The sequence below is a fragment of the Mya arenaria genome, chromosome 10, assembly GCF_026914265.1.
Source record: "Mya arenaria isolate MELC-2E11 chromosome 10, ASM2691426v1".
NCBI lineage: Eukaryota > Metazoa > Mollusca > Bivalvia > Myida > Myidae > Mya > Mya arenaria.
The window spans coordinates 34,822,852-34,836,118 of record NC_069131.1 but is presented as its reverse complement, the minus strand read 5'-3'; the positions used below and the strand labels follow the sequence as shown (position 1 = coordinate 34,836,118).

General features: G+C 32.8%; 1 protein-coding gene across 1 annotated transcript; it reads right to left on the bottom strand.

Annotated features, from left to right (window-relative positions):
- Positions 1-334: 334 nt before the first annotated feature.
- Positions 335-6,874, bottom strand: LOC128205346 (uncharacterized). The gene is made up of 3 exons (XM_052906911.1): positions 6,637-6,874; positions 3,135-3,512; positions 335-1,463 (listed from the first exon to the last, which is right to left on the bottom strand). Coding segments are annotated over exons 1-3 (522 nt in total). The 5' UTR covers positions 6,779-6,874; the 3' UTR covers positions 335-1,461.
- Positions 6,875-13,267: the final 6,393 nt, after the last annotated feature.

The following is a 13,267-nucleotide window of genomic DNA, read 5'->3' as shown; positions in this document are numbered from 1 at the left end:
TTGGAGATGCAAACTCTTACAATCCTATAAACTCTCTAAATCTTCGGAATATTTCACATATACTATCGACCTCTTTCTGGCAAACTACCATTTCTTCATTGAATGCTTTAGCAGACGATGTTCGTTCTCCTCCATCGTTGCCTTCTATCAAGCATAACCAAAAATATACAAAGTAAAACATGTAAAGGAGTTCAATCAATCGTATAGAGTATCATATGGATGAACAGTATGATATGCCGTTTGACCTATTGTTAAAGATTAGTAATGTTCATGATTTAAAAGATCTTAAATAATACAATCAAATTATAGAAAAAGAAAATGAGAAACAATTACATATGGTTATAGAATTTAATAAACATTTTTTGTTATACACTTTTACATTTATTGCATTTTCACATACGAAACGCGAAATATTTGCATAAAAGGAAATACTATACAGAACTGAGGAATATGTACTGAACAATCGAATGGATAGATATGCTTCATAATTATATAATTATTTTATGAAATGTAAGGCATATATTTGTGGTTGAACAATTTATCAAATATCATTATCTTTTTTTTAAACATTGTGAATTAGAATTTCACGAGCGTTATTGCCACAATTTACAAAATGACCAACATAGCTTATTTAAATGCATTACTCAACTTTAATTGTTTCAATATAATTATCCAAACGTATTATGATAATGCATTCAGGTATGAATTCAGGCACTCTTCGAGGCGAGACCTATACTATGATGATCAAACTGTACGTTTAAATGCCACGTTTAACACCCTTTCCTGTATATAATGATTTGATATTAATCTAGCTATCAATACAAATGGTCATATTTAAAATTTTACAGTGACCATCAATAATAATCAACTTATTGAGGTCGTCGTCCGCACTAACACAGTGAACAAAGCTGTTTCTTTGATACTTGATTGAGATAGTTCCGGCGTGCGAAACATGTTATGTGCTCCTCTTAGTGCAAAGGATTGTCTGGAATCTGAGTGAAGCTATGGAGTCTAAGTTGTTTTTATATATGCAGAATGTCATTACTTTCAAATTTTCCATCCACTATATATCGGTGCCTAATCTGTTACGTGCAGATCACCAAGGTCTTCAGTAGATACATGCCTGTTTTGGCTGTATTCACTAGATATTCTCTAACATATTTGTTATATGTTGGTGGGAATATTCCAGCAGCGTAGTTTAGTAAACTGTTTGAGATCATTATTGAGTCAATATTTCTTCACACAAAACATTTAAAATTTTGGTCAATTTCAATAGAGTATAAAAAGTACATACTATACTGCCATGACACCCCTTTAAAGTCTATTTTTAAATCATTTCTTTAAGTTTACCAACATGTTAGCGATACAAAAATTGCACAGGAATAACTCTGCATGTTCGAACTGTGAAGCAGGAATGGTCCAGGTTTTCGATCTGTGAAGCAGGACTGCTCCAAACGATAATTCTGAAAGTAATAAAGCACTTTATTATAAATAAAAACATAAAAATGTCATGCAAACAATTTTCTTTCTACTTGTTTTTTTAATATTTTGATTATTACGTTCCATAAATTTACCGTCACCGTTTTAGACCGTTATACTTTTTCGAAACGTACGCATGTAAGGCTGTACGAATTGATAACTTGTTTGTAATACGGTCGAGGTTATCCTCAAGACGATTTTGCAAAATGCCTCTCGTTTTTGTTTTCACTGCGAAGCAGGTGAAAACAATGTTGGTTGGTTTTCAAAAGCGTGTTTTGTTCGTGAGGAAACATGCTCCCACACAAACAAAGTTTACTACGTAGCATGATGTATGCTATGCAGGGCACTATTTATAGAACCTCGAGATATGCTTTTTTTGTAACACCATAAGATTTAAACATGTGTATCAATACTACTGCGATATACATATCTCCCAGCCTGTGCATATGATCTGTGCGGTGGATAATAGGAAGCCGTTTATATAGAAATGGCAATTCGCATATGGAAACGGTATATTAGGTTGTTCCTATTTCAAGGTTACAAACTAGCATGTCAACCGCTTCAATGTAAACATGCAGGATTTAACGACATTGAATGCTCGACAAGCGGTGGTCAAACTGTTTTTTTTTTAAACTTTGTGTGCAATACATATGTTATTCTAATCAAAGATTCCTAAAATGTTAAAGGCATCATGCTATAGGCATATCAGTAAGTACATGTAGGTCAGTGGATATATAAGTGTTGTTTGTAAATTACAGAAACTATAGATATGTTAACTAGTTATTTATTGTTTATGACCTGTTCTGATGATAATGTTAACATAACTTATACGACTGCTTAATAACTTGGTCAGTAATTGTAGGGCTTAGTCGTACATGGCAGTTCTCATTTCACTAATTTTACAGGGCTTCTTTGCGTACTTTGTGCAAAACACAACCTTTGTTTGAAATTCCGATGCGATATAGAACAACAATACTGCGTATTCTATACAGATGCGTGTTATAGCTAACGCAAAAAAGTATCATAAATGTCACTGAACAGAATGTTACTGCAGCTCCCCCTAAATAAATTCCCAATGAAATGACGTCATGCTATATCCAGTCCCCAAGCATTGAATACATCAGTGCTAGCATCGCTTTAATTGTATTTGTAGCAATGCATTTCGAGAGATATCCGATGTACAATTAAGATATTGTTAGATGCCTGTTGAACTCTTATTAATTTGATATCATTTGAAAAGTTTTTTATTAGCAGAGAAAGACTGTTTAGCCGAACAAATATTACAAACAAGCTTGTTGAAATTAAACAAAAATGTATACACTGTTACATATTCTCTTGTCCGTTTCTTTAATTTGTAGTTTAACCTATCCTCAGACATCACTGATTTCCTTGTGTTTTTTTCGTAGCACTCAATAAAAGTCCACACATAAGCGAACAAGTGAAGTTTCTTTATGTAGTGATATTTTCTATTGTTTTGATTGTCTGTCGTTTGAGTCGTATATTTATATTTAAATTGTTAATGCTTTGTAATTAATTCCTTCCAGGAAGCTAGATATACCTGCATTTATTTTTTATGTTAATTGTTTTGGGCTGCTTCACCTTTCTAAGACACCTGATACAGATAAAACAACGCGTAAGTCAAAATATATACTTACAGTGTTTGAGAAAATCGAAGACCCTTTGAGCGAAGTTCTGACAATTGTCAAGGATAAGGCCGTACCCGTTCGCCGTTTCGTTCTCAATAAGCCAATCGATGAGCAAATACAATGTTTTGTGCCCAACAGCACTTTTACTGCGAGATATCCTCCAGTTAAAGGTATGTCGACTTTTACCGGTTATCATTTTAGACACCTGCTCCTTGCTACCCCGCTGAAGCAAAATGCATGTAGTGTTCTTTTCAACGGAATACCACTTTTCATCTGACGCTGCAAAGATTATGTAATCGTGTCGAAAAAAGATTTTGGTAATCTGCCATGCATTTAGAGGGTGGTTGTACTTTTCCACAGTATGTATGTCCGTATCCTTGATGATTTCTGCAAGTACGTAATTTTTGTCACATCATAATATATAAAACAATTTCACCCATACCCATGTTATTCGTAAAGATAAATATTTGATGTAACGTAATAAGAACGTAAACGTTACTTTTATAAAATAACTAGCTTTTAATTAAATGTATATTTGTCATGTATGTGTTGATACTCAACACTTGTTAGGGTATATTTGAGTGATATGTTATTTTCTACGTATGCGTATATGGTTGATAACTGATTGTGTACAAATGCGCATTTATGAATAAGTTGTCATGTTTATTACAAGTGAGTGTAGGCTTTGGGCTGTCAAGCTGTCACATTTGCCCCATAATCTTGGTATATTAAGTTGGAACATTACTCTGTGTTAGAGAGTCCGGTTGAGTCAAGAAGTTGAGATGGACTCAGATTAACTATGAGGGGTTTTGGTAGGCAGACCTGTTAGAATTATACTCCATTACATTAATGTGTATATTAAATTAATAAAATATGAACTTTGGTTGGACTCTTTGTGAGTTCCGTAGCGTGACGCTACATTAAAGATTTAATATTTATAAAGGATTTATAAATCTGTTTAAGATAAGTTGTTTTCGATGACCGAAATATGAATGAAAATTTGATGCAGATTTCTTTAGTTAACCTTGAACTTGACGTGGACTGACTATGCAAATATGGACTCTGCGGTAAAAACGGTGCTCAAAAATTGAACTTTCTCCTAGATATTTTGATTTATTCTTAATTTTATAGAAATAATCTTATTTAGTGTTTTACTAATGATGAACATTCTAAGTGTAACTGATCCAAAAGTACAAATCAAAAATTCAAATCGAGGCATGTAATTTCTAACCAGCGTGTTACAAAATGTACATACTTATGGTTACATACAAATAGCTATCAACTAATTTCCGGATTAAGATCTCTTAACTCCGATTTTGATTCTCTTCGCTGAAACGTATTCATAAAACGTACTTTTTAAATCATTAATTCGTAGTGTTAACGTATTAATTATTACGGGAAATACATGTATATCAAACTTTAGATAGGTGAGTCACCTTCATATATTGTACATGACAGGTGTATGCTCTTGTAAAAGCTTGTATCGGCGAAAACACTTTGACAGTGAATAAAAAAAAATGATAAAAATGTAGAACTCTAAATTTACAATTCATACAAAGGCACATTTTGCTATGCAACACATACAGAGCGTTTCCATGAATATATTAGAGGTTTATGAAATGATATCTTCTTGACATTTCACGAAGTTCAGTAGCGAAAGTTAGCCAAAACATTGTCAAAAATGTACTTGTCTTTAACTTTGAATACGGAACAATAAATCAATTAAAAATAATTGCAATACATTTTACATCAATGAGTGGTACGAAAAGGGAATTAAATATCTTCAACATATTTTTGACTATCGTACCAAACAATTTTATTCATTTGAAAATATTAAATATTTATACGATATCAATACTAATGATTATCTCACATATTTTCAACTCTTATCTTGTATTCCACATGAAATAAAAAATAAAATGAACTTAGAAACACCAGAAAATACCACAGCAAACACACAGCAAACACACTTAAACATAAAATTATGTCCAGTAAAACAAAACCAAACAAGCTTTTATACTCTATCCAACAAAAAGGTGAAATGAACCAACACTTACAGGAAAAATGGATAAAACACTTACATTTGAATAGTATAAATGATATACCCTGGAAGTCAGTGTATACAAAATATATAGCTTCGACGAATGACATTTCTTTAAGAAGCTTCCAATATAAGTACATAAACAGAATCATACCGACAAATACTTTCTTATATAAATGCAAATTAACCCAATCAAATTTATGTGATTTTTGTCAGGAAAATATTGAAACACAAGAACATCTGTTTTGGGAATGTAAAATATCACAAGACTTATGGTCACAATTGATGAACTTAATAAATCAAAACATTACTCCACTTGTTTTAGATTTAAAAATAATAAGTCTCGGATACAATGATAAGTCACAACATTCAAACATCGTAAACTTTTTGATATTGGTAATGAAATTTTTCATTAGTAACATGAAAAATAGAGGTATAATTCCAACCTTTGCATTCTTTTTGAATTATATCAGACTAAGAGAAACCATAGAACGAGAAACTGCCCTCGTTTACAATCGAATACATATCCATCAGAAAAAATGGAACCTTTTGAACAATTATTTAAATCTTTGAATGCTCCATACAGTAACAACAACAACAACAACAACAACACTATTTAATGCTCCATACTCCTTACTGTCCATTAATCATCATTCACAATAATAATACTCAAATTTCAAACAGTAACACCAATTATCACTAATTTAAAAACCTACATAAATAACATCACTCTACCAAAACGCAACCAAAAACTCATATAGATCCAGTTGCATAGTATATTTGTTAAAATAGTAAATACATCATTATCATTGCTTGTATACTGCTTTATATGTGTTTTTCTTGTGAATATTTCATAATAAAAAAATAAAAAAAACTTTGAATACGGTTTATTACTTTTAATCAATATATATTTTAATAAAATAAATGAAGCATTGCGTTTCGTGCGACCATTAAGTACTGATGGCCAGTGTTCCGGTCAGCGACGTATATAGTTGACGGTAGCATCCTCTTCTGGAAGCTAGGACATAAGAGCATCAGAGATACTTAGGACATTGGCATCGACAGAAATGCCAAGGATTGCATTCGAAACGAAAGCTACGGACGGTAGGTGTGACTCGAGACCTTTTGAAGTCGACTAGGGGATGCTGAAACGGGATACTTAAAGTGATCAACAACCTAAAAACGAATCGTATATGCCTGACAACTCAGTTGAAAGTCGCCTATGGTAGTCCTTGGCTCGTAGGATTTGGGTGTGGTGTTTACACCATTGGAGAGTTTTCAGAAATCACCATTGTTGCTCTAAACAGACCTGCAAAGCCGCGGGTTATATGGCGTCCTTACTGGTACTAAACTATTTTCTATATCTTGCTGATTTGCCAAGGATGGCGAGCGATTACCGAAGGCTTCACAAGGCTGTGAGCTATCCGTTTGCCTTATTTTACTTCGACATGACTGATGCATAACGTTTACCTCTATAATTGTCGCAGATATTCTCCTGAATTCCGTCATAATCATAAAACTGACATTCCAAGTGGTTTTGTCGGCAATAAATAACGATTGCACCTGCTGATGCTAGCGAAGTTCCGGCGGGGACACTTGAAAACCAGTTCATCTTCTACAAAGTGAGATAAAGAATATGTTAAATGCATACAGTCGAATGGTTATAAATATCGTGGATTGCAACTCATTTCGTTGGTGTTTACGCATTCTTTAGAACCTTAGGTTAATGGAGATTGAAGCACACTTGCATTTTGAATCGCCAATTTATTGAGCGTCACGAAACAAAACAGTGCTTTGATCCCCACCCCATGTTGCAAGTTCAAACGTTGTTTTCGCTACCGTATACAACCAAACGTTTGGATAAAAGTTAACACTCTATTTCGTCAACATAATGATTTATAAACATTTTTGAGCGCAACATATACCCACATATGGATTATATATACCTCTTGTATTGGTACATACAGCTCGCTATTCTGATATATGTTTCATTGTGTAATCAAATTGACAATACAAAGATGGCTGTGTTCCGCTAACAATCACCAAATCACCAGACGGCAGACGGATTGAGTTTCTCTTAATAATCATCTGTTAAATTGTTTTACTTTGAGTTATTAAATCTGGTGTTCATATGAAAGCATGTGTGTGTGTGTGTGTGTGTGCGTGTGCGTGCGCATGCGCGTGCGTGTGTGTGTGAGTGTGTGTGCGTGTGCGTGTGCACGTGTTCGTGTGTGTGTGTGTGTGCGTGTGTACGTGCGTGCGTGTGTGTGTGTGTTTTATGAGAGGCATATCACTCCTACCAGTAATATATGTGTGACATGTTCTCCTTATCAACATTGATACGTCATTTATCTTATGGTGACTTCATGTGTATGCTAGGCTATAGCTTTAAAAATGAGTTTAAATAACATTAAACGACTTTAAAAGTAAGAGATGATTATTTGTAAGTTTGGCCATCTCTCCGTATTGCCTACACCCTCGTATTTATATGTAATGTACACTAACCTAGTCCTATCCCACAATTAACTATACTTTTTATTTTGTCTCATCTTTCGTTTTCTCTATGTATATCTATATTTTCTACAACTGCTTTACATGTTTTCTTCCATATAATCCAATTCAATTAAAATATACTGAGAATAAAAATTGATTAAGCTTTTTGTTGTTTCATTACACATAATTCAGACATTTTATACAATCTTTGGACGTGTTTTTATTGATAAAATACCGTTTTTCATCGAAAAAATTAATAATACCGGCGACGATATGCCATTAAATCGCTTCCTTCTCTAAAAACAATTTCCGGGGGGGGGGGGGAGCGCAAGCCCCCGGACCCCCCCCCCCCCAATACCCCTAGCAAGGGGGTACATTTCAAAATGGCCCAGTTACGCAGACAATTCTAAATAGCGACGTCACAAACAGTAGTTCTTCTAAATACATATAAGTATAAATCGCATGTACGGATGCTTCTTCGGGAAAACGTACGGTTGCATTAGTGGTTTACTCCAGTAAGAATGAAGCTTTTGATAACAAATGCGTTAAGATGTAATTATTCAAAGCTCATACGTATTTTTTGCATATGAGTCAATATCATCAACAAGTGGCTCACTAGTATGTGCTGTAGCTTAATATGACTTAAAATTAGTTTCGTACCTTAATGTGCATTTAAAAAAAGTGATGTACCTAAATGTGACTTTAAAAAGTAATGTACCTAAATGTGACTTTAAAAACGTAATGTACCTAAATGTGACTTTAAAAAGTGATGTACCTTATTGTGACTTTAAAAAATGATGTACCTAAATGTGACTTTAAAAAATGATGCACCTTAATGTGACTTTAAAAAGAGATGTACCTTAATGTGACTTTAAAAAGAGATGTACCTTAATGTGACTTTAAAAAGTGATGTACCTGAATGTGACTTTAAAAAAGTGATGTACCTTAATGTGACTTTAAAAAGAGATGTACCTTAATGTGACTTTAAAAAGTGATGTACCTGAATGTGACGTTAAAAATGTGATGCACCTGAATGTGACTTTAAACAAGTGATGCACCTTAATGTGACATTAAAAAAGTGATGCACCTTAATGTGACTTTCAATAAGTGATGTACATTAATGTGACTTTAAAAAAGTGATGTACCTTAATGTGACTTTAAACAAGTGATGCACCTTAATGTGACATTAAAAAAGTGATGCACCTTAATGTGACTTTAAATAAGTGATGTACCTTAATGTGACTTTAAACAAGTGATGCACCTGAATGTGACTTTAAACAAGTGATGCACCTTAATGTGACATTAAAAAAGTGATGCACCTTAATGTGACTTTAAATAAGTGATGTACCTTAATGTGACTTTAAATAAGTGATGTACCTTAATGTGACTCTAAATAAGTGATGCACCTTAATGTGACTCTAAATAAGTGATGTACCTTAATGTGACTCTAAATAAGTGATGTACCTTAATGTGACTCTAAATAAGTGATGCACATTAATGTGACTTTAAATAAGTGATGCACATTAATGTGACTTTAAATAAGTGATGCACCTTAATGTGACTCTAAATAAGTGATGCACATTAATGTGACTTTAAAAAAGTGATGCACCTTAATGTGACTCTAAATAAGTGATGCACATTAATGTGACTTTAAAAAAAGTGATGTACCTTAATGTGACTTTAAATAAGTGATGTAACTTAATGTGACTCTAAATAAGTGATGCACCTTAATGTGACTCTAAATAAGTGATGTACCTTAATGTGACTCTAAATAAGTGATGCACATTAATGTGACTTTAAAAAAGTGATGCACCTTAATGTGACTTTAAATAAGTGATGTACCTTAATGTGACTTTAAATAAGTGATGCACCTTAATGTGACTCTAAATAAGTGATGCACCTTAATGTGACTCTAAATAAGTGATGCACATTAATGTGACTTTCAATAAGTGATGCACCTTAATGTGACTCTACAGTGATGCACCTTAATGTGACTTCAAAAAAGTGATGTACCTTATTGGGACTTTAAATAACTGATGAACCTTATTCTGACTTTAAATAACTGATGCACCTTATTGTGACTTTAAATAAGTGATGCACCTTAACGTGACTTTAAAAAAGTGATGCACCTTATTGTGACTTTAAATAGCTGATGCACCTTATTGTGTCTTTAAATAAGTGATGTACCTTAATCTGATTATAAAAAAGTGATGTAACTTAATGTGACTTTGAAAGAGTGATGAAACTTACTGTGACTTTAAAAAGTGATGTACCTTAATGTGACTTTAAATAAGTGATGCACCTTAATGTGACTTTAAAAAGTGATGCACCTTAATGTGACTTTAAAAAAGTGATGCACCTTATTGTGACTTTAAATAAGTGATGCACCTTAATGTGACTTTTAAAAACTGATGAACCTTATTCTGACTTTAAATAACTGATGCACCTAAACGTGACTTTAAATAAGTGATGCACCTAAATGAGACTCAAAAAAGTTATGCACCTTAATGTGACTTTAAATAAGTGATGCACCTTAACGTGACTTTAAAAAAGTGATGCACCTTAATGTGACTTGAAAAAAGTGATGTACCTTAATGTGACTTTGAAAGGGTGATGAACCTTTATTTGATTATAAAAAAGTGATGTAACTTAATGTGACTTTGAAAGAGTGATGAAACTTACTGTGACTTTAAAAAGTGATGCACCTTAATGTACTTTAAATAAGTGATGCACCTTAATGTGACTTTAAAAAGTGATGCACCTCAATGTGACTTTAAAAAGTGATGCACCTTAATGTGACTTTAAAAAAGTGATGCACCTTAATGTGACGTTAAAAAAGTGATGCACCTTAATGTGACTCTAAATAAGTGATGCACATTAATGTGACTTTAAAAAAGTGATGCACCTTATTGTGACTTTAAATAACTGATGCACCTTATTGAGACTTTAAATAACTGATGCACCTTATTGTGACTTTATATAAGTGATGCACCTTAATATGACTTTAAATAACTGATGCACCTTATTGAGACTTTAAATAACTAATGCACCTTATTGTGACTTTAACTAAGTGATGCACCTTAACGTGACTTTAAAAAGTGATGCACCTTAATGTGACTTCAAAAAAGTGATGTACCTTAATGTGACTTTAAAACAAGTGATGAACCTTTATCTGATTATAATAAGTGATGTAACTTAATGTGACTTTGAAAGAGTGATGTACCTAAATGTGACTTTAAAAAAGTGATTTACCTAAATGTGACTTTAAAACATGATGCACCTTAATATGATTTTAAAAAGAGATGTACCTGAATGTGACGTTAAAAATGTGATGCACCTGAATGTGACTTTAAACAAGTGAGGCACCTTAATTTGACATTAAAAAACTGATGCACCTTAATGTGACTTTAAATAAGTGATGCACCTTAATGTGACTCTAAATAAGTGATGCACCTTAATGTGACTTTCAATAAGTGATGCACCTTAATGTGACTCTAAATAAGTGATGCACATTAATGTGACTTTAAAAAAGTGATGCACCTTAATGTGACTTTAAATACGTGATGCACCTTAATGTGACTTTAAATAAAGTGATGTACATTAATGTGACTTTAAAAGGTGATGCACCTTAATGTGACTTTAAAAAAAGTGATGTACATTAATGTGACTTTAAAAGGTGATGCACCTTAATGTGACTTTAAAATAGTGATGTACCTTGATGTGACTTTAAATAAGTGATGCACATTAACGTGACTTTAAAACAGTGATGCACCTTAATGTGACTTCAAAAAAGTGATGTACCTTAATGTGACTTCAAAAAAGTGATGTACCTTAATGTGACTCTAAATAAGTGATGCACATTAATGTGACTTTAAAAAAGTGATGCACCTTAATGTGACTTTAAATAAGTGATGCACCTTAATGTGACTCTAAATAAGTGATGCACATTAATGTGACTTTAAAAAAGTGATGCACCTTAATGTGACTCTAAATAAGTGATGCACATTAATGTGACTTTAAAAAAAGTGATGTACCTTAATGTGACTTTAAATAAGTGATGTACCTTAATGTGACTCTAAATAAGTGATGCACCTTAATGTGACTTTAAATAAGTGATGTACCTTAATGTGACTTTAAATAAGTGATGTACCTTAATGTGACTTTAAATAAGTGATGCACCTTAATGTGACTCTAAATAAGTGATGTACCTTAATGTGACTCTAAATAAGTGATGTACCTTAATGTGACTCTAAATAAGTGATGTACCTTAATGTGACTCTAAATAAGTGATGTACCTTAATGTGACTCTAAATAAGTGATGCACCTTAATGTGACTCTAAATAAGTGATGTACCTTAATGTGACTCTAAATAAGTGATGTACCTTAATGTGACTCTAAATAAGTGATGTACCTTAATGTGACTCTAAATAAGTGATGTACCTTAATGTGACTCTAAATAAGTGATGTACCTTAATGTGACTCTAAATAAGTGATGCACCTTAATGTGACTCTAAATAAGTGATGTACCTTAATGTGACTCTAAATAAGTGATGCACATTAATGTGACTTTAAAAAAAGTGATGTACCTTAATGTGACTTTAAATAAGTGATGTACCTTAATGTGACTTTAAATAAGTGATGCACCTTAATGTGACTTTAAATAAGTGATGTACCTTAATGTGACTTTAAATAAGTGATGTACCTTAATGTGACTCTAAATAAGTGATGTACCTTAATGTGACTCTAAATAAGTGATGCACCTTAATGTGACTCTAAATAAGTGATGTACCTTAATGTGACTCTAAATAAGTGATGCACATTAATGTGACTTTAAAAAAAGTGATGTACCTTAATGTGACTTTAAATAAATGATGTACCTTAATGTGACTTTAAATAAGTGATGTACCTTAATGTGACTTTAAATAAGTGATGTACCTTAATGTGACTTTAAATAAGTGATGTACCTTAATGTGACTCTAAATAAGTGATGCACCTTAATGTGACTCTAAATAAGTGATGTACCTTAATGTGACTCTAAATAAGTGATGCACATTAATGTGACTTTAAATGAAACTACAGTGGTAGGTTGTCAATGACTAGGAAAAAAAGAAAAAGAAAACTGACGACCTAACCACTCGGGCCACAAGGACGTACACTACAGGTGACAGGTATTTTAATCGAATACATTGGAAGCATCACGTGATAATTTCGATTAACCAATCACGATATAGCATTTGTAAATCGTGTTTTTGATTGTTTTTAAAAGGGGGGTATTTAAGGAAAATATATCGGCAAATACTTATTATTAGTTGAAAGGTTTCAGCTGTCAGTGTCTTCATTTTAGTGCTCCTAATGGTTTGCCATACTTTACTTCGTAATATATTTTTCTCGTAAATAGGGCATTTTACAAACAATATACAAGTCCCTTTAAAGTCAGTTTATCAAAGGTCACGTGCACGATCAGTCGTTTCAAAACGTTGTACACAATTCACAGGACTGTCTTTACTTTTTCCACAGAACACCTTACGCGAGAAATGGGATGAACCTTGTTTACACGAGGAGCCATGGTATATGTTTTTACTCCAACATCAGTAAAACATGTAGTAAA

Coding starts and splice junctions, on each gene's coding strand:
- LOC128205346 (XM_052906911.1), bottom strand. CDS start 6,778: ATGAACTGGTTTTCAAGTGTCCCCGCCGGAACTTCGCTAGCATCAGCA. Junction 3,513..6,636: donor TATCTGCGACAATTATAGAG/GTAAACGTTATG, acceptor ACGTACTTGCAG/AAATCATCAAGGATACGGAC.